Raw genomic sequence first — 26,569 nt, 5'->3', positions numbered from 1 at the left:
CCACAAACAAAAAAAGCAGACAGGAGCAATAAAATCAAATACACACTGCACAGCCAAACCTCCAAATCACAGACAGCACTACATATGGATGTCCTTTATTATGTTAAAGTTCAAGACAACAAACTATGCCCGTGCCCAGGCGTGAGGCAATACTTGGTCACTGCTGTTGCTTTATTTTGCTGAGTTGAGCGCTGCCAGTCTTGCGTATGGTGTTGGCTGCAGGTGGTGCGCCTCATACGGAGCAGGACATGGACTGGCAATAACGCGGTTGTGAATGGTGCCTATAGAGGAGTTGCCATCTGCCACAGCCCCGAGTGAAGTGGTCAGAGGTGAAGGTGACAGGAAAGTGACAAATTGATTAGTACGGACGGAACACGGCTCTGGCCATGTGGCCTTTTGGGGGGGAGCTTTAGTTAACTTCAAGTGGATTGCCTCATTGTTAATGGTGTGTCTTTAGGTCAGAGGGGTTACTCCAGCTGGTGACCCAGGCATGTTCTGGAAAGAGCAAGCCAAGGGGTCCGAGCAGGGGTGTGATTTACGAGGGACGTTCAAAAAGTTTCTCCACTTCTCGTATTTTCATTGGAAACGGTGAAGGTGGGAGGAGTAGGAATTGGGCATTAAAAAGTTGGTATGACGCTGGGGAAATGGCATTGCAAAGGAAGGTGACTGTAGAAAAGTGACATCATTTGTTTTTGAAATTTTTAATAAATGGAGTTTAAATAAAAAAAATATTTTGGAACATTCCTCATATTTAAAGGGGCTTACCAGACCTACAGAATGAGGTGCAGTGGCTTTCACCCCTAAGCTGCTACAGGGTCTGGTTTACCAACTGGGTCAGCTTAAGCCAAGGGGGCTGTTGAGGTTTACTACCTGGAATGAACTTGGCCTTGTGAGGGTGTAGTTTTACTAGGTGGGCTTATCAAGGTGTAGTTAATGAAGGAGCCCACTGACGCCTCAGTGGTTGAAATCATCTTGATGGTACAATTTATAAGGAGAGTGCGGTTCTGCCCGAGGTGTTGAGGCTTACTAACTGGGGTCATTGGTTATGGTCCATTGATGCCAGAGTGTGGGTGTGGTGGTCCCGAGGCTGTTTGAAGGTCTGCTTTAACACGGGAAGACACTTTTGGAACTCTTCTGGCAGTGTGGAATATGAACAGGGCTGAGCAGTTGAGGCTTAATTGTAGTATTTGGATGTGGGGGAGGCCATCTAAGCTTTACGGAAGTCTGGTTGACTGGAGGTGGGATCTTTGTCAAGCTGTTTTAGATTGTGACTTGTTGATCAAGGCTGTCACTTAATTAAGAAGGCCAGGGTAGGTAGGTAGGTAGGTAGGTGGGTGGGTGGCTTACTGAAGAAGGTTGGTCTAGACCCCCTGTGCCAGTGCAGGTCTGCTCAGGGCTTTAACAAAGGAAGTCCATGGAAGGCTGTCTTGGGGATGAGATTTACTAATATTGCCTAAAACGTGACTATACATCTGAATTGGTTTTTAATAAAGATTTTGATGGGGCGTTAGCCTAAATAAACACGGGGCAGTCTATGGCACGGGAGATGAGATGACATCCGCATAGGTGGGATAAACATCGGCCCAGAAGTGCACAAAGCGGGTCCTCAGCTTCTGCTTGACCGAGCTGTACTTGATGGAGTTGTTGATTTCCAGGTACTGGAGGTCCTTGCAGTTAAATGCAGGCCACTGAGCAGGAACGTCGGACTCTCCTTTGTTGGGGTCCCTGTGGAATAACAGAATGAATGCTGCAGACAAGCACTGATGCTGGCACCTGAAAGCATGAAGGTGTACGGTTGTGTGGTGGCTATTTACCCTGTCCTGGCGAAGTTGGTCCAATATGCAATCATATACTTGGAGACGTCTCGGTGTCGAGGGAAGTAGCCCAGTGGGGTAGTGAAGGGTTTCCCAAAGACATACTGCAAATCTTCAGCATGCTCCGCCCCCATCCAACTTGGGAAGAACGGCACTCGGGATGGCATGTTGAAGACGTACGTGTATGTTTTACCCACACTGCAACACAAAGAGGCCAGTGAGGCACAGCGTAACTCCAAACCCCAAATCCCAGACGCGTCAAGGTCAAGGAGGCCTCACCTGGCATGCTGGTTATGTAAGCAGAGGGACGCATATGTGGGGGCAATGAAGAGGAAGTCTGTTTCCACGTCGACTACGGTCTTCTTAATGGTCTCCAGTGAGGGGTTCGCTCCCCAGCTCTGCGTGTAGAGATCAAAAGCGTCCTTGGCAGCAGGATCGCCCTTCTCCTTGGACAGGCCCAGCAGCAGCTTGTACAGGTCCGAGCTGGCAATCAAACCTTGGCTTAGTCAGTAGAAATGTCATTATTCACGTACAGAGCGGACTCTTGTTGTTGTTTGTTTTTCTTTCTTAGGCAACTGCACTACTTTAATGTGAGTAGCGCCATCCATTACATGTTATACAACTCTGTGACGGCCAATGTGGTAGAATCACTTCAAAAGTGACCCACTGAATCAACAAGCTAATTAAAAGGACAGGCTTAGTTATGAGGTGCATTGAGGACCCCCAGGAGGTAGTGGTGGAGAAGAGAGAATGAAGACAAAACTAAGAGCCACTATGAAGTACGCCGACACAACAACATTGAGTTCTTTCAACAGCAGTGTCGAGACACACTACAGTCGTGGCCAAAACTGTTTAGAATGACCCAAGTGTTGGTTTTCATGAAGTTTGCTGCTTCAGTGTTTTTAGATCTTTTTGTCAGATGTTTCTGTGGTAGACTGAAGTAGAATTACAAGCAGTACATAAGTTTCAAAGGCTTTTATTGACAATGACATGAAGATAATGCAAATTGTCAACATTTGCAGTGTTGACCCTTCTTTCTTTTTCAAGACCTCTGTGATTCGCCCTGGCAGGCTGTCTGGCAATCAGTGATGGGTCGTTCTTGAACAATTCGTTCATTTTGAACGAATCTTTAATGTGACTCGGGAAGAACAAGTCGTCTCGTGGGAGTGATTCGTTCAGACGCGCATGCGCATTTGCTCAACTTCCTAGTTTCTGTATTGGAATTATTGATTCACCTGTTTCGAGTCTTCGGGTTTTTCGAGTCGTTCGTTCATCACGTGACAGCCCCATAAGCTTAACCTATGCAGTCTGAGCCGGAAAGAGAATTGATTAGTTCATTCCTCGAGTCTTTCGAGTCGTTCGTTCTTTTGTCACGTGACCACTTACCGGCTCAGTACCTCAGTCAAATACTAACGTAAAATTCCATTTGTTGTATGTTGGATCATATTTAGAAATTATCATAAAATTATCAAAAATATCTAAAAGGCATTTTCTTATAAATAAAAAAGTTAATAATCGTACACTATTCTATAGCAGTGTTCATTTTTACTCCAATTTTGAGTGATCAACATTTGTGTAAGCAGTAGATGTGTTAGGGAGGTAACAGGTAACATTTTAATTATATTTTGCTAAAATGAACGAAATGAACAAAATGACTTGAAAAAAGATTCATTCATTTTGCTGAACGAGACTCAAAGGTCCGAGTCGGTAAAATGATCCGAACTTCCCATCACTACTGGCAATCAACTTCTGGGCTAAATCCGCACTGATGGCCGCCCATTCTTGCAGAATCAGAATTCGTGGGTTTTTGTTTGTCCACCCACCTCTTGAGGATTCTCAATGGGATTAAGGTCTGGGGAGTCTCCTGGTCATGGACCCCAAATTTCGATGTTTTCTTCCATGACCCCCTCAGTTCTCACTTTTGCCTTATGGTCCGGTGCTCTATCATGCTGGATTGTTCATTGTTGGTCACCACACTGTTCTGGGATGGTTGGGAGAAGGTGCCCTCGGGGGAATGTTTTGGTCTCGTTCTTTATTCAGGGCTGTGTTCTTAGGCAAAATTGTGAGTGAGCCCACTGCCTTGGCTGAGAAGCAACCTGACGTGACAGGATGCTTTACTGTTGGCATGACACAGGCCTGATGGTAACGCCCTTACCTTTTTCTTTTTACCCAAAACAATCAGAAAGGGGATTCATCAGAGAAAATGACTTGACCCCAGCAGTCCACTCCCTGTACCTTTTGCAGAATATCAGTCTGTCCCTGATGTTTGTCTTGGCTGCTTTGCTGCCCTTCTTGACCTCAGGCCATCCTCCAAAAGTCTTCGCCTCACTCACACCTGCCTGCTGCCATTCTTGAGTGAGCTCTGCACTGGTGGTGCCCTGATCCTGAGCCATGGGACCAAAACATCCTCCGAGAGCAACTTCTCCCAACCATCCAAGCACAGTTTGGTGAACAACAATGATGGAGCACCAGGCCATAAAGCAAAAGTGAGAACTAAGTGACTCAGGGAACAAAACATCAAAATTTGGAGTCCATGGCTAGGAAACTCCCCAGACCTTAATGCCATTGAGAACTTGTGGACAAACAAAAACCCACCAATTCTGACAAACTCCGAGCATTGATTCTGCAGGAATTGGCTGCCATCAGTCAGGATTTGGCCCAGAAGTTGACCGACAGCCTGCCAGGGTGAATTACAGAAGTCTTGAAAAAGAAAGAAGGGCCAACACTGCAAATATGGACTCTTTGCATAAACTTAATGTAATTGTCAATAAAAGCCTTTGAAACTTAAGAAATTCTTGTAATTCTACTTCAGTCTACCAGAGAAACATCTGACAAAAAAGATCTAAAAACACTGAAGCAGCAAACTTTGTGAAAAGGAACACTGTACTTGGGTCATTCTCAAAACTTTTGGCCACAACTGTACTTGGGCTCATTTATACTTTACCCAGTACACTGCCTTAGAAAAGCCATATTGACACAGAAAGACACTGAACTCTCTCGATGAAACATCACAGGCAGTCACATACAACCATTGAGTGTGCCACCAGACCACGAGACAGAGAGACCTTAGCAAAAACATATGGTCAAAGAAAATCTGCAAACTCTACCAAGAACTGAGAAGTAGTGATTCTGTCAACTGTGCCACCATGCTGTCTGACGTAATACCTATTCATTTATATGTTTCTTAAGTCTTCTTAAAAACCAGTTCAATGTTGCACACAACTGGAGTACACACCAGGGACACTGAGCACATCCTCTCATGCACACTTTTTGAATGTGGGAGATTAACAAATGAAAAAAGTCATGAAGACCTGAGGAGAAGGTGCCCACTCCACACTTGGTAACTAGGTAAGGATTCAAATCCAAGACTGTGGGGCTGTTGTGTTAACTTTTGTGCCACTGATTCACCCCACTATCACATTGAATTCATCTATTTCCAACAAATCATCATAATTAAAAAGGGGCTCAGTCATGTACACACCCACTGCCAATTTAGATAACCAGCTCTTTAAATAACAAGTCCTTGGGTGTGAAGGTGGATCTGGTGGATGAAGCAAACCTCAGATGGTATTTCTCAGGTTTCAGGTAAAAGAGACAATGTTGAACATGACCGGTGAAACTCAGTAATAAATAAACAAACAAATAAACAATAAATATACCACATGAAATTCTATCTGTGGAGCTGGACTTAAAGCTAAAGAATCTCAATGTAAAGCTCCAATTGTTATCTTTGCATGGCATTTTTTGAGTGGAGTTAACCATGAAAAACATACAGTGCATCCAGAAAGTATTCACAGCACATCACTTTTTCCACATTTTGTTATGTTACAGCCTTATTCCAAAATGGATTAAATTCATTTTTATCCTCAGAATTCTACACACAACACCCCATAATGACAACGTGAAAAAAGTTTACTTGAGGTTTTTGCAAATTTATTAAAAATCAAAAAACGGAGAAATCCCATGTACATAAGTATTCACAGCCTTTGCTCAATACTTTGTCGATGCACCTTTGGCAGCAATTCCAGCCTCAAGTCTTTTTGAATATGATGCCACAAGCTTGGCACACCTATCCTTGGCCAGTTTGGCCCATTCCTCTTTGCAGCACCTCTCAAGCTCCATCAGGTTGGATGGGAAGCGTCGGTGCACAACCATTTTAAGATCTCTCCAGAGATGTTCAATCAGATTCAAGTCTGGGCTCTGGCTGGGCCACTCAAGTACGTTCACAGAGTTGTCCTGAAGCCACTCCTTTGATATCTTGGCTGTGTGCTTAGGGTCGTTGTCCTGCTGAAAGATGAACCGTCGCCCCAGTCTGAGGTCAAGAGCACTCTGGAGCAGGTTTTCATCCAGGATGTCTCTGTACGTTGTTGCAGTCATCTTTCCCTTTATCCTGACTAGTCTCCCATTCCCTGCCGCTGAAAAACATCCCCACAGCATGATGCTGCCACCACCATGCTTCACTGTAGGGATGGTATTGGCCTGGTGGCGAGTGGTGCCTGGTTTCCTCCAAACGTGATGCCTGGCATTCACACCAAAGAGTTCAATCTTTGTCTCATCAGACCAGAGAATTTTCTTTCTCATGGTCTGAGAGTCCTTCACGTGCCTTTTGGCAAACTCCAGGCGGGCTGCCATGTGCCTTTTACTAAGGAGTGGCTTCCATCTGGCCACTCTACCATACAGGCCTGATTGGTGGATTGCTGCAGAGATGGTTGTCCTTCTGGAAGGGTCTCCTCTCTCCATAGAGGACCTCTGGAGCTCTGACAGAGTGACCATCTGGTTCTTGGTCACCTCCCTGACTAAGGCCCTTCTCCCCCGATCGCTCAGTTTAGATGGCCGGCCAGCTCTAGGAAGAGTCCTGGTGGTTTTGAACTTCTTCCACTTACGGATGATGGAGGCCACTGTGCTCATTGGGACCTTCAAAGCGGCAGAAATTTTTCTGTAACCTTCCCCAGATTTGTGCCTCGAGACAATCCTGTCTCGGAGGTCTACAGACAATTCCTTTGACTTCATGCTTGGTTTGTGCTCTGACATGAACTGTCAACTGTAGGACCTTCTATAGACAGGTATGTGCCTTTCCAAATCATGTCCAGTCAACTGAATTTACCACAGGTGGACTCCAATGAAGCTGCAGAAACATCTCAAGGATGATCAGGGGAAACAGGATGCACCTGAGCTCAATTTTGAGCTTCACAGCAAAGGCTATGAATACTTATGTACATGTGCTTTCTCAATGTTTTTATTTTTAATAAATTTGCAAAAATCTCAAGTAAACTTTTTTCACGTTGTCATTATGGGGTGTTGTGTGTAGAATTCTGAGGAAAAAAATGAATATAATCCATTTTGGAATAAGGCTGTAACATAACAAAATGTGGAAAAAGTGATGAAGCGCTGTGAATACTTTCCGGATGCACTGTAAAAAGATTTCATGGTCATTTTCAGCGTTGCCTGTCAGATTAACTAGTAAATATCACCCCATGTCTCCACCCTAAATGGAAGGCCATTGCTGCAGACTTACGGAAGGGTCGTGTCCTTCTTTCTGTTGACTGATGGAATGTCAAATCCTGCGAAAAAGTGGCCATCCATGTCGTTTACCCCAGCAATGTAGTCCACATCAGCTGCATTTGGATACAGGTTTGCAGGATGGTCTGGGATGAAGTCACCATCAACCACTGGGGAGAGGCCCAGTCCGAAGACCACTGGCTCTAAAGGGAGAAATGACAATAAATATTAAGATCGCACCTCACTCCTGCTCATAGTCTTCTTGCTTAAGCGGTGGTCTCCCTTTGAAGTCCTTTCCGAATCAGGACTAAACCAACACAAAAGCTTCTTCCATTGGCAGCAGCTCGTCTACTGACCTTGCAAGTTAAACAGCTGCAAGTTGCCAGCCAGAGTGAGGGCCACAGGGTCAGTAATGCGCATACAGGCCATCATCTTAGCCGTATCATTGGTTGGGCAGCCAACTTTCTCAGCGATCTGTGGAAAGCACACACAGGCAAAGTGAATAAGTCATGGTGGACAGTGAAGCTGTGGATGCGTTTGGCCCTCATCGGAGAAGATACTTAATAGATTAGACCTGGCATGTATGATGTCACTGCAAAGAAGCCCTGCAGGTTCATGTCCCCCAGCAATGATGAATTCAGGGTCTTGGCCTTAATGGTAGGAGTGTTTACATAATCACAGATTTCTCCTAAAGAAAGTTACCTTTTTGGCCCAAAAGAGGGGTCTGGTGTTGGTCGCCCAGGGACTTAGCGCAACACCACTCTGGGAGATGGCTCTACGGATCAGCCCTTTGTTGTAAGGAGACAGGATCTGAAAATGAAATCCGTGACAGGCATTGTAATCTGAGATTCTTAGCATCATAAGCAGGTAGAAAGTTCCGACATGTTCCCAAAAAAAAAAAAAATCTCATTAGATTTGCAAGTAAATTCTGTTGACCATACGCTCCCCAACTCTCACCCACCTGGAAGTTGACGCTGGCAGACCCTGCCGATTCACCAAAGATTGTGAGGCTATTGGGGTCACCACCAAAGGCTCGGATGTTGCGATGGACCCAGGCAATGGCCATGTGCTGGTCTCTTAGGCCGTAATTTCCTATAAAACATTATTCACGGTAATAATGAGACTGGAGGACCTTGATGGCATATTCAGTGCCATTCAGTGACACCCCGGCATGAATTTTACAATCACCCCAACTCCTGACCTCTTATTATGAGAGTATCCCTCAGAGGTCACCCACCTGGCCCATTGGAGTCACCCGTGCTTAGGAAGCCCAGAGTTCCAATGCGATAGTTCAGGGTCACCACAATGACATTTCCCCTCATCGCAATCTCCTCTCCACTGTACAGATAATTATCCAGGAAATTGGCGCCTTGGGATCCACCCACCAGGAACGCGCCTCCATAAATAAAGACCATGACAGGAAGGTCAGTAGACACTGAAACACAAACAGGGAGTTGGGGGTAACAGGGATGTGAGAAGCCTGGATGGACAAATTATTGTGCCAGTGAGCTAAACAGGACCCTCACTAGCAGTTTTGAATCCTATTTAATTTTCCTGAGTCCCCATTAATTAGGCCAGCAGCGGGCCAAATATTTACAGGCTGTGCAAGTGTTTTAGACCGAGGGTACCTTTTGAAATGCTAGTGCCAACAATCAAGTGAACACCCATGGGTGTAGGTGGTGCTTGTGTCCGTCACCTTTATACTGTGTAGTGTTGTAATATCTGTAGGGGGTCATCATGTGCGTCAACAATGCCAACAGTGTAATAAGACCAGCAGAGAACTTGTGCTATTATTTTATTAGACTAAAAGGAGGCACTCTTTTTTTTTTTATAGACTATAGTAATATTTTTATTTGGCAAATAGGAGGCCAGTGCATCAACGCTACCACCATTTGTAGGTCTGCAGAAGGCACTCGTATAAGCGGCTCTACTGCTACTACTACTGCTTTTTATTAAGACAGAACAGAACCCTATGTGCCACTGTATTCATTATTTGATTGTGGCAGCAGGGCGTACCCTATGATTGAGCACTGCAGGCGTGATTATTAAGCCAATAATGGACACTCTTGGGAGCTGTACTACTGTTTTTACTACACTACACTGTTTTTTGTTGTTACACTAGAAGGAGGACTCCAATGTGTAATCAGTTTTATTACTATTTACAGCATGGTAGTTACTTTTGACAACATTGAATTGCGTCAGTAGGGGTACCCTGTATTAGCACAATCAACATCTGTATTAGACCAGCTGCAGGCAGCCCTGTAATCTTTAGTAGGTTTATCTTTTTGTTATTCTAACAGGCATCACCCCTCTATATATGTTTTACCTCAAACAGTATATTGTTGTTGCCAGCAGGTGGCATCCTATGCAATAACAATAGAAAAATAACACTAATGTTTTTATAATAAGCCAGTAAGAGTCCCCTAGCTATCAGCACTACCAACATTATATCAGACAGCACTTGGCATCCCCTAAACTATATGTCTACTAATACTTTTTAAGCTAGCAGTAGGACCCCCTGTACCTTTAGTGTGTATTAATATTTTTACTGGGTGTCAAAAGGCCGCCTTCGAGGAGGCTTTGTCCTGCCATTTGTTGAACTTTATTTTCATTGTTTTTGCTCTTGTATTATGTTAATTGTTCACTTTTGTATTTACACATTTGCAACATATTCATGTGTTAGTAATTGCCAATCAGTCATTTTCCAACCCGCCATATCCTAACACAGGGTCACGGGGGTCTGCTGGAGCCAATCCCAGCCAACACAGGGCGCAAGGCAGGAACAAACCCGGGCAGGGCGCCAGCCCACCGCAGGGCACATACACACATGACCACACATCAAGCACACACTAGGGACAATTTAGGATCGCCAATGCATCTAACCTGCATGTCTTTGAACTGTGGGAGGAAACCCACGCAGACACAGGGAGAACATGCAAACTCCACGCAGGGAGGACCCGGGAAGCAAACCCAGGTCTCCTTACTGAAAGGCAGCAGCACTACCATTGCGCCACCGTGCCACCCCTGTGTTAGTAATTGTTATCTTATAAATGAATTAATACTAAATACTTCTTTACATAGCACTTTCCTCACTACTTCAAATGCTCTCCACACAGGGAGGACACAGCAAGCAAACCCACAATCTCCTTAATGCAAAGCAGCAGCGCTGCCACTATACCACCTGCATGGATCGTTTGTTGATTTTTTTTATTTTTTTATTTCCAAGAATGAAGAGGGACCTTAAAGGCAAAATTTAAATTTAAATTAAGCAATAATAAAAAAAAAAAAATGCACGGTTCAAGGTCCAGGGTTTTGGGGGACAGTTGTCATCCCATTTTTTCCTGAGAAACTGCCGCACAGTCAATACTGTGTTGTCGTGATTCAGAAGCCACTCGCTTGATCGCCGCAATTCAGGTAGTTTTCTCCTCACTGCATCACGCAATCGCTCGAGCACCTTAAAGTAAAAACCCTTGCCTGGCTCAAAGCTTCTTCTTTGAAAGCCTCTTGAAGCTTTGTGACAGCTTCTGCTGTTGTTTTCCCCAAAAGGAAACAGAACTTGATGCAAACACATTATTCTTTCAAGTAGGCCATCACAAAAATCGACAAAGATGGTAACAGAGGCTCAAGAAAAAAATGTACACTGACCTTACAGACCCTTCCCCAAGGACACCGCTTGGACAAATGAGGCAGTGGGCAGTCTGGTACACACAACTAGCCGGCAAACATCAAAACTCATGCCCCTCTAGCCTCCATTCTCATTGAAGCTGATGTCTTTTGACTCAGAGAGACAGAGCATGATCCTTTCAAGCATATTTTTGGAAACCTTATTGTTGATAACAGTGGCCAATACAAGTTTGTAATGTCTTTAGCTTTTTTGATTCAGTTAAACAGATTATATATTTATTTGGTAAGAAACTTCAAGTAAAGCAAGTTTGGTTCAGTTTGAGAATTTTATTTTGTTGTTCTTTTCATTATGCATGTATTTTTGATGATTAACTTTTTCTTTCTGTTATATGTTTTGTTTAATTATTTCTATTTATTTTTGATGATCACTGGTGCACTAGTTTTAATTAGATAATTAAGCTTAAAAGGTTAATTATTTGGAATATTGTCACTTGTTTGTAAGAATTTCACTGTACTCTATCTGCACACATTCAAACTCCTGAAACTTTGTGGAAAGAACCTGAGGAAAAACTCCAGTATAATTATTAAGGACAGGGAGCTTGACAGCACCTTATTCCCCAAAATGTCTAAACTTGCTGCGATACATAGCTGTGGCATGTTAAAGGTTGCAAAGTGTGTTCCAGTAGGTTCCACATTCTGTTCCTTTCTCTGTGCACCAGCTTGTAACAGTACCTTGTGTACTGACACTGCGGACTGTATATTGATTATGAAGCCAACGGTAAGAACAATCCATCCATCCATTTTCCAACCCGCTGAATCCGAACACAGGGTCATGGGGGTCTGCTGGAGCCAATCCCAGCCAATACAGGGCACAAGGCATGAACCAATCCCGGGCAGGATGCCGACCCACCACAGGACACACACAAACACACCCACACACCAAGCACACACTTGGGCCAGTTTAGAATCGCCAATCCACCTAACCTGCATGTCTTTGGACTGTAGAAAGAAACCCACGCAGACACGGGGAGAACATGCAGACTCCACGCAGGGAGGACCCAGGAAGCGAACCCAGGTCTCCTAACTGCAAGGCAGCAGCGCTACCACTGCGCCACCGTGCCACCCACGGTAAGAACCCACAGGTGTAAAATTGCAACTGTGTGTTTTGTTAGGTCTGCTATGGGTTAGTACCTAGCTATGGAACTGTATTCTGTAAGATGTAGTTTATTTTTTTCAGACTGGCATGGAGGACCCATATATTTAGGGTGTACTTTTTCTTTTAGATAGATAGATCTATCTAGATATGTGAAAGGCACTATATAACAGCTAGATAGATATGTGAAAGGCACTATATAACAGATATGTGAAAGGCACTATATAACTGTCTAACAGATAGATAGATATAGTGCCTTTCACATATCTAGATAGATCTAACAGCTAGATAGATATGTGAAAGGCACTATATAACAGCTAGATAGATAGATATGTGAAAGGCACTATATATCTGTTATATAGTGCCTTTCACATATCTATCTAGCTGTTAGATCTATCTAGATATGTGAAAGGCACTATATAACAGATATGTGAAAGGCACTATATAACTGTCTAACAGATAGATAGATATAGTGCCTTTCACATATCTATCTGTTATATAGTGCTTTTCACATATCTATCCAACAGATATGTGAAAGGCACTATATAACTGTCTAACAGATAGATAGATATAGTGCATTTCACATATCTATCTGTTATATAGTGCTTTTCACATATCTATCTAACAGATATGTGAAAGGCACTATATCTATCTATCTGTTAGATATATATAACAGATATGTGAAAGGCACTATATATCTAACAGGTATTTATTGTCATTGTCACTTTTGCAAAGGAACAACGAAATTGAAGGTGCAGTCGACTCAGTTTGAGGCAGAAGAGTTAAAAAGACAAGAAGAGAGAAAATAATAAACTGAATAGTAATAAAAGTACCACTAAATTTTTCAGACCTATCAACTTTATAATTCTATCAACACCATGGCATTCAAGTTCAATAGGACATTAAGTACACACAAAGCTCTAGATATAATGAAAGCTTGTTTACTACTATGGAGTTGAGAGCCTAACTCACTCATTGGCAGTACCTCAAAACAGGTACATAGTCATTTTAAAGAGGAAGTACACAACAGGACCATATTGCATTAGACAAGGCAGGTAAAACAAACATTGTGGGAGGCCAATGTACCGACTTCTATACTCTTCAGCTCACCTTTTGCATGTTGGGGGACCCAGATGTTCAGAAAGAGACAATCTTCCCCGCCTCGAGTACCAGTTTGCAGAAGGGTCATCTGGAGACACCTGTTCTTGAACTCATTGGCCTTAAGAATACCTGCACCAAAATGAAGAAAGTTCTAAAATATCTTAATGTAAACTTCAAGGAGATTGGAGAATAGAAACTACAGAATTAATTACATAAATAGATATTAAGTATGAATAATTAATTTTAAACTTTCTTTTTCCACCTCAATTTTCTTTTTTTTTTCCTCTCAAAGTAACTATACGTAGCAAAGGCCTTGTGACAGTGCTGGGATTCACTTGATTCTCTTCTAGTCTTCTTTTCAATCTCATGCAGTACATCTTAACTGTTAGTATAGTTGTTATCCCTTGGATTCTCTAAATGACTTTAGGACCACCATAAAATGTTCATTTCAGTTTTCTTTTTATTTAAGGTGATTTCAGGATCTTCAAAACTAACCTTATTTGCAAACCAACTGTATACAAATCTGATATCACTCAAGTCAAATAATAATAATGTAGCTGTGTAGTTCAGATGAAACAAGACAGTCAAAAATGAGAACAGCAGAAAATTGAATGGCCACCTCTGATTTGAAAGAAAAAGAAAGAAAGAAACTGAGAAGATAAAAACCAGACACTTCATCAAGGTGCATCACCTCTGGGGTGTGAGGTTGGGTGGGTGCTTTGATATTTGCGCTACAATAATAATAATAATAATAATGTTTTATTTATTTACTACAAACATTTTTAAAAAGGCTGCTTTGGTACTTCGGTAAGATGTAGAAATTTGTCAGGCTAGCAGGAAGCACCCATATGTTTAGGGTGTACTATTATTTTTGATTTAGTTTATCAAGTCATTAGCGGGTACCCATTCTTTGTCTTACTAAATGTTTCAAAACAATGAACATAAATTATGTCAAACACCATTTCTACTTCTAAATAAATATATATTTCTAAAACACCTCATTGTACCTGAGATATGGAAGAACATTTTGGACAAAACTGAATAAATTAATACATGAATTATAAATATGCAAATAAATATATTGTGAAATGCGACAATAAATGAACACGAACACCATGATATGTGAACATAATTTATTAAATGTGTTGCGGAATTGTCCTTTTATTGGTTATTTCTCTATGCATTTTTAAACGATTTCTTCATTTGTTTATTGCAGGGGTCTGCAACCTTCACTATCAAAAGAGCCATTTTGCCCCCTCTTCCTCCAAAGAAAAATAGTCTGGAGCCGCAAAACATAACACAGCTTATAAACTTTTAAAAGTTTTAATCTTTTTTTAGATTTTACATGTTACAACCACGGAATACAACAAACAGAAGTGCAGTGTGCATGTGTAGGCCTATTTTGAAATAAATTTAACTGAACTCTGCAGGCCTATTTGAGTCCTTCCTATACCTGTATAAAATTAAAATAAAAACTAGCCCACTTTAATATAAATAAAACATTTAGCTGTAGCTTAGCAGCTTTAAAAAAGTAAACATAAAATTCCATTTCAGTGTGCTCTCATCCTCTTCAGGTTTCCCTCTCAGCCAGCAATCAACTGAAGCACCTGAACATACAAAAAAACCTATATCAGCTCCGGGTCTGAAATAAATGTTTTTTTTTTTTTTTAAATATTAGCCTATTAAATGCTATTGTTCTCACCTGTTTAATGTGACTTCTGTTTCTGAAGTTCGCTGCAGATCATCTCTAGCACTTTGAGCTACTTTTTGTATGAAAATGTGCTATATAAATAAATGTTGTTGTTGTTCTATGTCGGGGCTATACGATGTGACTTTGACCTTCACACAGGACTGCAGGCTCATGTGTGAGGTGGGAGAGATATTTGGACTTTATGAAGTTCATTCTTGAGAAAACTTGCTCACATAAGTATGTTGAGCCAAAGATGGACAGGACTCCAAATGCATATTTTTTCATGTTCATATATGTTTCGGGAATGGCACTCCATGTATTGAAAACAAGTTTGTCGGGTTTGGGGAGGTTTTCAATATCAGTCCATTTGTGCTCTTTAGCGAGAGTAGCCTTCTGACGGGCGACTTCTTCAAGATCCGCTGTCAGGCATTTGAACTTGGACACCCATAAATCTTTATCCGCTATGCGGCCAGTTCAATTTCTAGATCGGGCTTACTTACTCCTGTGAATGCGGATGTGTTCAGCAGGGATGGGTCGATGTCCAGGGAAGGAGAGAGTGTTTTTTTTCTTTCTGAACTCACTGAATCTTTCTCTAAATGCAGCTTGCATTGCAATAATTGTACGGTGGAAATAATCACAATTTATGTGAATGTTCACTGCTTTGAACTCTCTCAGGGAGGGGAAGTGAGAGAGTGTACCTTTCTGTACATCTCTGGCAAACACTGTCATCATGCGCTCAAACACCAAAACATTTAAAGTCAGAGAATAGATGCTCTGATATTTTTATGAACGATTCTTTCATGTATTCTCCGTCTGTGAACGGCTTACCCCTCCTTACGATCTCTTGAGCTGCCACAAAACTAGCAGCTGTAGTTGATTGTGGAGAAGTGATCCACTTTTTGAAAGTATGTTTGCTCTGTTCAGCTTTCCGTTGCAGTTCCGAAATTGCTCTCTTTCGCTCATCTTCACTTGGGTATTTTTCAGTGAATGCTGAGAGCTTGTTTCGAAAATGTCTTTCAACGTTACATTTTTTGTTGTTCGATAATTTATCGCCACATATTAAGCACACCGGTAAGCCAGCGTCGTTGGCGGTGAAGGCAAATGCTTCTGTCCACGCAGAATTAAACTCTCTGTTCTCTTCTGGGATTTTTCATTTTTGGGATTTATTCATGGTTAGTGCAGGGGTCGCACACTCCAGAAGCCACCTGCAGGTAAAGGCGAGGGCTATAGACGTAGATGTGACGCATATTTTAGTTGACAAATTATAAATAAAAAATAAAAATTAGATGTTAAAGTGTATAACAGTAGTAGTAGTAAATAAACATTACATGTATTATATACAAATGAAATTAAGAAATTGCCGTTATTCATTTTCATGTTTTGTTTTTTTTTTGTCAAGGCCAAAAGGAGCCATTACAAGGAGGCTGAAGAGCCGCATGCGGCTCCAGAGCCGCGGGTTGCCGACCCCTGGTTTATTGCAAGACACGTCACACTACATGAAATCAAAGTAGAGAGGGCGGGTTTTGTGGGCATTGCGTTTGTCGATTGGTGAATCATCAGCAGAGTGCGCATAAGTCTGTGGCTATCAAATGTTACATTTATAGGCAAAGAGTACACACAGAGTTTTGACTTCTTAAATGAAAGTCGCGACTTTGTACAGCAATTCTGGGCAACGTTTTGTTGCACTCGTGTCCGCAATGGAAGCACACAGGCACGCTTTGCTAGCCTTTGGGAAGCCTGTTGCGTATGTTGTGACGTGTTGACGATTCACCAATCAAAACGCATTATTTGCTACAGCCCGCCCTCTCAACGCCAACCAGTGAATACGGGTTTTCATTTCATCGCGTTTATCATGTAACAGGTGGTGTTTCTGAAATAAATAGATGAAATTATCATTAAACAAATACACAAGGAAATAAGCAACAAAAATACATTTCATGATACCTTTATTTATGCTTATACAGCGTTGTGTTATTCGTGTGTTTATTGCCGCATATCACTATTTATGTATTGCTGTTTTCACTTAATTTGGTGGAGATCTGAAGAGATTTCTGACAGTACTCTGTGGTTTTTGAGTAGTCGTTTTCATAATTAACTATCTATACATTGCTTTCCTTTTCCTTGAATTAAGAAATTTACATTTTTTCCAAAAACTGTCAATACATCAGCATGCCATCAAACGGAGTAATAAAGTTTTAACTGGTTATGTTATGTTTGTAAACTTTTAACCAACAGTTGTTGCAGAAATATGGTGACGATCGCTAAACTTTAAATTAAAATGTATGTGGTAAACGAACAGAAAGTTAACAAAACACGAATACTGCAGAGCAGACATAATTGTTATCCTATACCATAAACACGCTTATTTCTTTTATTAAATATAAATTTCTTGATCAAAAATAATACTTAAATAAAAGACATATACTTATGGAAGATTAATACTCACACGTAGTGTTTTATTAAGAGATTAAAAGGTCAAATTCATTCAAATTACCTGTAGTACTAGGGTGTTGTACCGTGTTAGCCGTTATGAATGTAGTGAAAAGTCAAGCAAAATGAAGGGGCCCGAGTTGCCTCGAAAGCTTGCATATTGTAATCTTTTTAGTTAGCCAATAAAAGGCGTCATTTTGCTCGACTTTTCACTACATTCGAATTACCTGAAAGTCTCCCGCCGTACTGAAAAGAACGGCCGCCGCCAGAACGAACTTCGCGCCTAAACGGAAGGTGAAGGCAGGCGCGTTCCCGTCCGGCTAAACGTCCACGCGCAGCGCAAGCTTAAAAAAAGGCCAGCAGAGGTCGCCAAAACACTGAACTACTACACTCCGGCCGTGCCTGAATACTACGTACTAGTAAGGGCTGACATTTATTATACAGTATTAAAATAGTAGATCTCGGTTTTATTAGGAATGGTTCAGTTTATACACAAACACAAAAATGTAAAAATCTTGGAAGCTGGCATCACTTCTGGTTTCACCAAATCCAAGGGGATTAACAGTAAAATACAGTAACCCCCGATTTCCTGAAATAGTAAAAGAATGGAATTTCTCGTTTCTGATGAAGAGATTGTAAAGTGCAAATAACGAAAACTGCACCTTCTGAGATGCCTGAACAATACACAATGAAGAGTGTCACTCAAGGAGCCAGGAGTGAGTAAACAACCAAACATGAACACTCTAGTGTGTGAAGAAAGCAGGAACTCGGGAACACCAGAACAGCGTGTGTCCCACAGAACAGGGTGAGGCTCGACATTGGTGACATGCATTCACTTATTTCACTCACCTTGTCATGTTATCCTGGGCATCACGGCTCCAAGGCAGATCGTGAAACAGTTGGAAAAGCTCAATGAAAAATTGAAAGGCCATTCCTTTAAATGTGAAACTAGAAGTGATGAAGCCTAAAGTCCAGGTAAAGCATTTTATTAGACACTAGCCAAAGTGCCAGACATTACCCAACTATATTTGTAGAATGGGTTAAGGAAAGAAAGCAAAGGTTGATGTGTTTTTTTAAATGGTGACCCTCTTGTCACTGCTTGCTGTCCTATCTGTCACCCACCATCAATATCTCTGCTCTCGTACTCTTTTTTTGGGTTTAACTGGATTCTAGAATTGCTGGAACTCCTTGCTGGTTTGTAACCACAAATGCTGTCATGTCTGACTGGTCGTAGTTCAAGGTGGACAGTTTGTGGTGCTTAAATTGTGAAGAAAAGCCAATAAAGTAGGAGTTCAACAACAATCCTTTGATCCTCTTTTGTGATACGCTGCACTTTCACTTCTGATCAAGCCTCATCCAACAACCCCCTGCAAAAGCCCACCATACTCCTTTTTATATTACAGGAGACAGAAGAAGCACACATCATTGACTGGGCAAGTCATGTTAAGCTCTGGTCATTTTGTCTGCTAGTTTGGCTTCAGTCTGTTTGGAGGTTTTGCTTGCTCTGAGCCAGCAGGTGGCACTGGTGTGCAAATTGTAGTACCCAGGGAAAAATAAAACTTTTTTTTGTGGGTCCCGAAGTAGTCTGTCCTGTCCTTATGGCCCTAGGAAGCAACTAGGAAAAATTTGGTCCAGAAGAGTTGATCACCACAAAAAAAACCAAAAAAACACCAACACATATTCCAGATTGGTCAAAGAGGGTAGAATTTAATAGAGGAAAAAACAGACTGACATACAGACAGACATCTATCACACTCTATTACAGGGGTGTGCAAAGTCATTCCTGGAGGGCCGCAGTGGCTGCAGATTTTTGTTCCAACCCAATTGCTTAATAAGAAGCACTAATTGCTCTAGAAACACTTCTGCCTCATATTAGTTATCTCCCTCGTTAAGATTTTGAACCCTTATTGCTTATTTAAGTCTTAAACAGCTGCATTCTTGGTTTTTAATTGCTCCTTATTAGCAATAAGATGCAAATGAAAAAAGAAACCAGCAGTTATCCATTTTGCTTGTTACCCTTTACACCTGTGTGTATTTATCGTGCACTATTTGGTTTAATTAAATACTTGGAAGGAAAGAGAAGAGAAAAAAGTGAGGGATTGAGAATTACCCATCCGATTTACACTTCAAAATATTTGGATAATATCTTTAGAATGGAGAAAAAAATCTAGGATTTGAGAATGACTTGACATAGCAGAGTTAAAGCACTAACAAGCCATGAAATGTAATTATTGGCAAGGATTGTTTTTTAATTAAACAACTGGGTTGGAACAAAAACCCGCGGCCACTGCGGCCCTCCAGGAATGACCTTGCACACCCCTGCCTATTATTTAAATATATATATATTGTGAATTAGACGCTATATAGCGCCCAACCCGGCACAGACTACACAGAGGCACGTGTAAAAACACAAGACTTTTATTTTCTTCACCTGTGGGGCACGTCTTCCCCATGAACCCCATAGGCAATACACAGTCCCAAAGCACTTAAACCACAACACACAACCCTTCTTCTGGTACCACCACTTCTCCCAGGCAACCTTGTCCTCTTCCTTCCGATTCTGGTCCTTGGGGAGTGGTGGCTGGCCCCTTTTATAGCCCACCCAGAAGTGTTCCAGGTGCTTGACCACCTGGATCCAATTGCATTTTTATGTGGGGCTGAAGATTTGTCCAGCTATGCTGTGGATTCCATACAGCACCCCCTGGCAGCCACCCCAGCTCCCAACCGGGCTGTTGAGGACTCCATCTCCCATGGAGCCTTGTGGGAAACTGAGGCACCATCTTCAGTCAGGAAGCCTGACACTAAGTGTCCCGGGAGGTACTGAGACGCCCATGGTTGCTCCCAGGGAAAATATGTAGAAGGGGCGTCCTGGCCAGGCATGGGACCTGGCCGGCCGCCCGCCACAAAATATATATATATATATATATATATATATATATATATATATATATATATATATATATATATATATATACACACACACACACACACACACACACACACACACACACAGTACTCCAGATGAGGCCTCACCAGTTTGTTGTAAAGCTTGAGCAGAACATCTTTGGACTTGCACTCTACACATCAAGGCGCTATATAACCTGACAATCTGTTAGCCTTCTTAATGGCTTCTGAACACTGTCTGGCAGTTGATAGTGGTGAGTCCACCTCTTCTTTGTCTTTCAGCTGCTCCCATTAGGGGTCGCCACAGTGGGTCATCTTGTTCCATATCTTCCTGTCCTTTCCATCTTGCTCTGTCACACCCATCACTTACATGTCCACTCTCACCACATCCATAAACTTTCTCTTAGGCCTTCATCTTTTCCTCTTCCCTGGCAGCTCTATCCTTAGTACCCTTCTCCCAACATACCCAGCACCTCTCCTCTGCACATGTCCAAACCAACGCAATCTCGCCTCTCTCACTTTGTCTCCCAACCGTCCAACTTGAGCTGACCCTCTAATGTCCTCATTTCTAATCCTATCCATCCTCGTCACACCCAATGCAAATCTTAGCATCTTTATCTCTGCTACCTCCAGCTCTGTCTCCTGCTTTCTGGACAGTGCCACCGTCTCCAACCCATAACACACAGCTGGTCTCACTACCATCCTGTAGATCTTCACTTTCACTCTTGCTGGTACCCTTCTGTCACAAATCACTCCCGACACCCTGCCTATACTCTCTTCTTCACTTCTCTTCCACAATCCCCATTACTCTGTACTGTTGATCACAAGTATTTAAACTCCTCCACCTTCGCCAACTCTACTCCCTGCATCCTCACCATTCCACTGACCTTCCTCTCATTCACACACATGTATTCTCAGTTTGTTCCTACTGACCTTCATTCCTCTCCTCTCTAGAGCAGATCTCCACCACCTGCTCCCTACTCTCGCTACAGATCATAATGTCATCAGCAAACATCACAATTCCACGGGGACTCCTGTCTAACCTCGTCTGTCAACCTGTCCATCACCACTGCAAATAAGAAAGGGCTCAGAGCCGATCCCTGATGTAATCCCACCCCCACCTCAAACGTATCCGTCATTCCTACCGCAGACATCACCACTGTCACACTACCCTTGTTCATATCCTGTACCACTCTTGCATAGTTCTCTGCCACTCCCGACTTCCTCATACTGGATAGTGTTGAGCCCACTATGACTCCTAAATTCTTCTCATAATCCTTCACTTGATTTTCTGACACAAATGTGTAATCAAAAAATTTAAGTGGATCACTGATGCTATGTTGGCCCTTGATGTGTGCATGAGTGTTCACCTTGCGATGGACTGCCATCCTGTCCAGGTGTTGCTCCTGCCTTGTGCTGGGTGCCTGCTAGGACAGGCTAAAGCTTCCCTGCAACCCTGCTCTAGATGAGAAGATTTCAGAAATAGATGGGTGAATAGAAAAGGGGAAAAGACCCAACATTTACTTGTACTTAAGTACAATCAATATCAGATACTATCAGCTTCGACTTGAGTATTTTGCTCAGGGGTAAATTTTTACTTGAGGTCACTTTTCAGGGTGGTATCTCTACTTTCACTCAAGTAATGTCTGTTGAGTACTTTATACAACATGGGAAAAATGGAAGAACAAAAAAAGGGAGAACATTGAGATAATCAATATGTCTGTCCTGAGGAACCAGGTAGCTAACATCCACCTGGAGGACCCAGAAGTGGGTGCATCAGTGGTCTCAATAACCCAGACCCATTTAAAGAGGCCCTTGGACCATGTGACCTGGGAGCTTAGAGGCACAGCACCAAGAAAGCAGATGTGGTAGTGGTCTTACCTGACCATCCGGGGTGAGGCTTGGGGTTCTCGAATCTCCCTGGAGGTGCAGCAAAGGGAATGCCCTTAAAGATATCAAGGTATTTTCGAAATCCCACCTTCTTATTGGTGCCTTCAACCATGCCACCTTCAGTGTACACCACGCCAAGCTGTGAAAAGACAGTCGGGACAAACAGAGGTCAAGAAAATGTTTAGGGGATCAACTGTTTTTTTCGTTCACCCTTGACCCATCATGCCAGCATATACTGCAAGGCAATGTTGCGGCCTTGCTGGTATCTCCTTGCCCCTGTCTAAAGTGAGTAATATTAGTTTTGCCAGGGTTGCCCCTTTTGTTGGTTGTTTTTTTCGTTCCTCTCATTCATGCCACCATAAGGACTTTATTCATAACTCACTGTAGTGCCAGAGGCTACATTCAAGCAGTAGGCAAGCGCCAGAAACACAAACATCCCCCTCAGAGCCATGATGCGTCCACGTCTCGACTATGGCAGAAGCTCACAGGCGTCCGGCCTTATATTTTGCTGTGTATGTGACACGTGCAATGGCCTGATAAACAAATTCCCGTCCTTCAGCCTTCTTGGCCTCAGTCTGGATGGAGAGAACATTAAACATTGTGTTATCTAAAAGTTAGGCACTGGCACAGGCACACTAGTCTCTCAGTGACCCCAGTTCGCTCCATTCACACCAACCACCACCACGGGGCTTTACGCTGGTGACCTCACCGAAGCTGCAAGTCACACCATAGTGGCCCCCTCCAAACAAAGTGCTGGTCAGCAGTTCCCACAGATGAGCCAAGGTGTCTGCCTCTGGAAGTGGAGCTGCACCAGATGTCTGCTTCTCAGCACAGTCCATGAAAGCCTTATCAGCACACCTGACTCCTTCTCAGGCTTTAACAACATTATCAGCTTCCTACTGACCACTCCTGTGAGCTGGCGGGGCTATGTCACGCTGCTGGCATCTCAGACCTCCAGCATTTGGGCAACCAGTAGCCTGCAAGTTTAATTCTAATCTGCCAGAGGGGGTCTTGGGAATCATGACCTCCATAATGAAAATGGAGATGAGTGAAAAACGTCAAGGTTTTTCCATTGGGCTGCAGTTACCCTACCTGTGTGTGTATTGCCAATGCACCCAAAGTGCAGGAAAAATTATGGTATGGCTCAATGGCTTTGTTGTCTCTATGGTTATTTGAGAAAGTTTTGAAGAGTTTTTTTTTTTTTTTTTTTTTTAAGGGTGAATGATGGCGTATACTGTGTTTAGAAAAAGTGTTCATCATTGTGGAGGTTGTCACATTTTACTGTTATAAAACATTGACTCACAGTGGACTTCTTGATTGACGCAGATCAACGGAAGACGACTCTTTAATGTCAATGTGAAAACAAAGTGGCCTAAATGAATCACAAATATAAAACCCACAATAACTCTTCACGTAAGTATGCACGTCTCCGTCAAATCAGTATTGAGTAGATGACAGTTTGGCAGCCTTGAGTATGTGTGCTCTACCAGGTCGCCATTTTCCCCCCATTGTTCTCGTCTTCTTCTCCTTTGCAAAACTGCTCAAGGTCTGGTAGGTGTCATGGAGATCCTAAATGAACAGCCTCCGTCAAGTCCAGCCACAAATTCTTAACTGGATAGAGATCTAGTCTTTGACTCTGACAGGGCCTTGTCTTTCTTCTTGGGCTCATTTTCTTGCTGTCTTCTTCTTTGGGCCCTTAAGCAAGGCCCTTAACCTGCAATCCTAGGTATGACATTAATCTGCACCCAGCCATGCAAGCGGCTCCTCCAACATACAGGGAAAATTTGGGGTTAGTGGCAGGACTGGCACTCCAGCCACTGTAATAAAAAAAAAAAAAAAAACCTCACAGTGTTCCTGTGCGGCACTGAGGTGTCACCCGCTACACTCAGGTCCCAATCCAAGGGGTATGTTGTGTGGTGGGTGCAGCAACGCACTATCAGTGTACGCTCCCAACCTCTCTTCTTCCAAGTCATGTACTTCTTGCAGACCCCATCAGGTACGGAGAACACTTTAATCACGCATTGAATCTCGATGAATGAAATATTCAAGCAGAAAATTTTGATGAGTAATACTGTGCAATTGATTGAGAACAAAATGATGTAACAACAGTCAATGGAAACCCACATCAGCAACCCACTGAGGGCAGGGCCGTCTTAACAGCATTACAGGCCCCCAGGCAAAGCAGTGCACTGGGGTCCCTACCTGCACAACTACTCACAGGAGTAAAAATGTAAAAATGGTCAATAAAAATTAAACATGTATTTATTGTATTGGTATTTCCAACAAAATCAGTGTTTAAACATTAAAAAACCTGTTGTACAGCAAAGATTAATCAACACAAACGTTTGAACAATATAACATGAGCCTTGAAAAAGAAACAAAAAAAATTTCAACATACAAATAATACTCAATTGGTAAACCCTACAGACAGAGATGGCACAGTATGAAATTACTATGATTTATTAATTATTAATCAAGTGTTCTCTGCAAAAGGATGAAGGTCCAAGTCTTTAGAGTCCTGGTGCTTCCTGTCTTGCTATATGGTTGCGAGACATGGATGCTATCCAGTGACCCGAGATGAAGACTGGACTCTCCTTCAGTACTGTGTCTCTCCGGAAAATCATTGTGAGGGAGCGTCAGTTACGGCACTACGGCCATGTGGCTGATTCCCCGAGGGTGATCCGGCTCACAGGATCCTCATTGTTGGGGACCCGAGTGGGTGGACCAGGCCAGGGGGATGCCCATGTAAGACCTGACTGTATTTTTAAGTAGTATCAGGGTGAGATGTTTCAACAGCTTGGCTATTAGTTAAACAAACAAGCCTGATGAACTTAATTGTCACCTTACATTTGTTAAATATCTTACGTTCTTAACCTAAGGGCCCTGCAGCAGACTTGGTGACATCAAGGGATAACTCTTTAAAAAAAATCTCAAAGCAGCTGCCATAATCCCTTTTCTAATCAAATATCTACATTTTGAAGCGCAGCACCACAAGCTTTTAGGAGTTATTTTCTTTTAGAAATGTTGGAGTTGGGAAGATGGGTGCAATTCTAAAGTAAAAACTGCAAGACGACTCCCAGACCCGAATCTTTGGCACCGCCAAACACAATAAACAAGGCAGGTGTCTACTTTTAGCAATAGAGAATCACCAGTCGGAGACTGCCCAGCTCACATAGAAGGTTCAACAGCATGGTACAGTAATTCCTGCCTGCATTAAGATAAACCACAAAAGACATAATTTCTACATTCAATAGCAACTTCCCAACATGTAACATGAAATATGAAATAAAGAGTAACCACTTAATCTTTTTTTGTGCAAAATTCTGCTTTTTACAAAGCACTAGGCATAATTGACTGGTTGCTTTTATGTCTTTCCCTCCATTCAGAACTATAAACCTAAAAGTCAAAACCACTACTCTCATAGTAACCTTCCTGCACACAGCATCTAAAAAATATATAGAGCTGCGGTAATACTAAAAAGTATGAAGGACCGGTTACATTTTATCACCTTTCCTGCTTATATTACCATAAATCCATAAGCTTTGGCTTTATGTGGGGATGTGGAAACAGCTGGCATCACTCATTTGTGATTTAAGATGACCACCTAACTAGACCTTATTTGTGCTCTACATTACCTTTATACTGCAGAGCAGCACTGAATTTTCTGTGTTAAAAACTTACAAATCCATCCATTGCTCTTCTCCACAGTAAACTAAAATCAAGAAACGCACACGGCCGGAGAAATGAGCAGCTGAGCAGATAATACTCAATTTCCATGCTTTTTGTTCTTTGTTTTCATTAGTTTTTAGTTTTGTGGCCAGCGTATCAAGCCTAATACGAGCAGTTACTACGCACAAGGCCAAACCAGAAGCATTGCATTAGTTATAAATTAACAAATGATAAATAAATAAACCTGTTAAGGGAGAGAGCAGTGATGAGAGGTTTACCGTTTATTGACAGCACTAAGACTTCAGTGAGTGCCTTCTGTGGAGACCGGGCATGTTCTCACAACTTTCTTTCTGGGGACTCTGATCCTGTTCCACAGTTTAAAGACAACCCATTCAGTTTAAAAAGAGATGCTCAACTGACCTTATGTGAGTAAATGTGGGTGTGTGTTCTATGATGGATTGTTGTCTTGTCTACGTTTAGTTTCCACCTTGTGCTTGACGTTGCCTGGAAGGCACCAGTTCTTCATAACCTGTAACAGAAACAAAAAAAAAAAAAGTTAAAGAAATGACCAGCTGAATAATCCTTAGTACACACTGTACTTCCAGAATTATATAGAAGTACCCATCAGGAAACCCAAATGATGAATGCAAGGGTAACAGAAAGGAAGAAATGAGTCTACTTTCATGAACTGCAGTTTGGGCTATGGTAGCACAATTGAGGGAAAAAGGAAGTATCCATATTACTAACCGAGAATGGTAAACCGGAAGGCACAGACGCAGGTCTCGGTAAACCGGA

At 42.4% G+C, this 26,569-nt stretch overlaps 1 protein-coding gene across 2 annotated transcripts; it reads right to left on the bottom strand.

Moving 5' to 3' along the window:
- Positions 1 to 79: 79 nt before the first annotated feature.
- cel.2 (carboxyl ester lipase, tandem duplicate 2) lies at positions 80 to 22,617 on the bottom strand. 2 transcript variants are annotated; one of them, XM_028808582.2, is made up of 11 exons: positions 22,488 to 22,617; positions 22,097 to 22,244; positions 13,201 to 13,320; positions 8,551 to 8,748; positions 8,275 to 8,405; positions 8,016 to 8,123; positions 7,670 to 7,787; positions 7,330 to 7,516; positions 2,094 to 2,297; positions 1,815 to 2,012; positions 80 to 1,725 (listed from the first exon to the last, which is right to left on the bottom strand). In XM_028808582.2, exons 1-11 carry the CDS (start codon positions 22,554 to 22,556, stop codon positions 1,533 to 1,535), a joined length of 1,674 nt encoding a protein of 557 aa, XP_028664415.2. In that variant the 5' UTR covers positions 22,557 to 22,617; the 3' UTR covers positions 80 to 1,532. The 2 variants fall into 2 exon arrangements, with proteins under 2 accessions (XP_028664415.2, XP_051787760.1); XM_051931800.1 differs by lacking the exons at positions 22,097 to 22,244; positions 22,488 to 22,617 and adding an exon at positions 17,539 to 17,587.
- Positions 22,618 to 26,569: the final 3,952 nt, after the last annotated feature.

The sequence above is a fragment of the Erpetoichthys calabaricus genome, chromosome 9, assembly GCF_900747795.2.
Source record: "Erpetoichthys calabaricus chromosome 9, fErpCal1.3, whole genome shotgun sequence".
Classification (NCBI taxonomy): domain Eukaryota; kingdom Metazoa; phylum Chordata; class Cladistia; order Polypteriformes; family Polypteridae; genus Erpetoichthys; species Erpetoichthys calabaricus.
The sequence above is the reverse complement of the archived record's forward strand: the minus strand, read 5'-3'. Positions and strand labels throughout refer to the sequence as shown.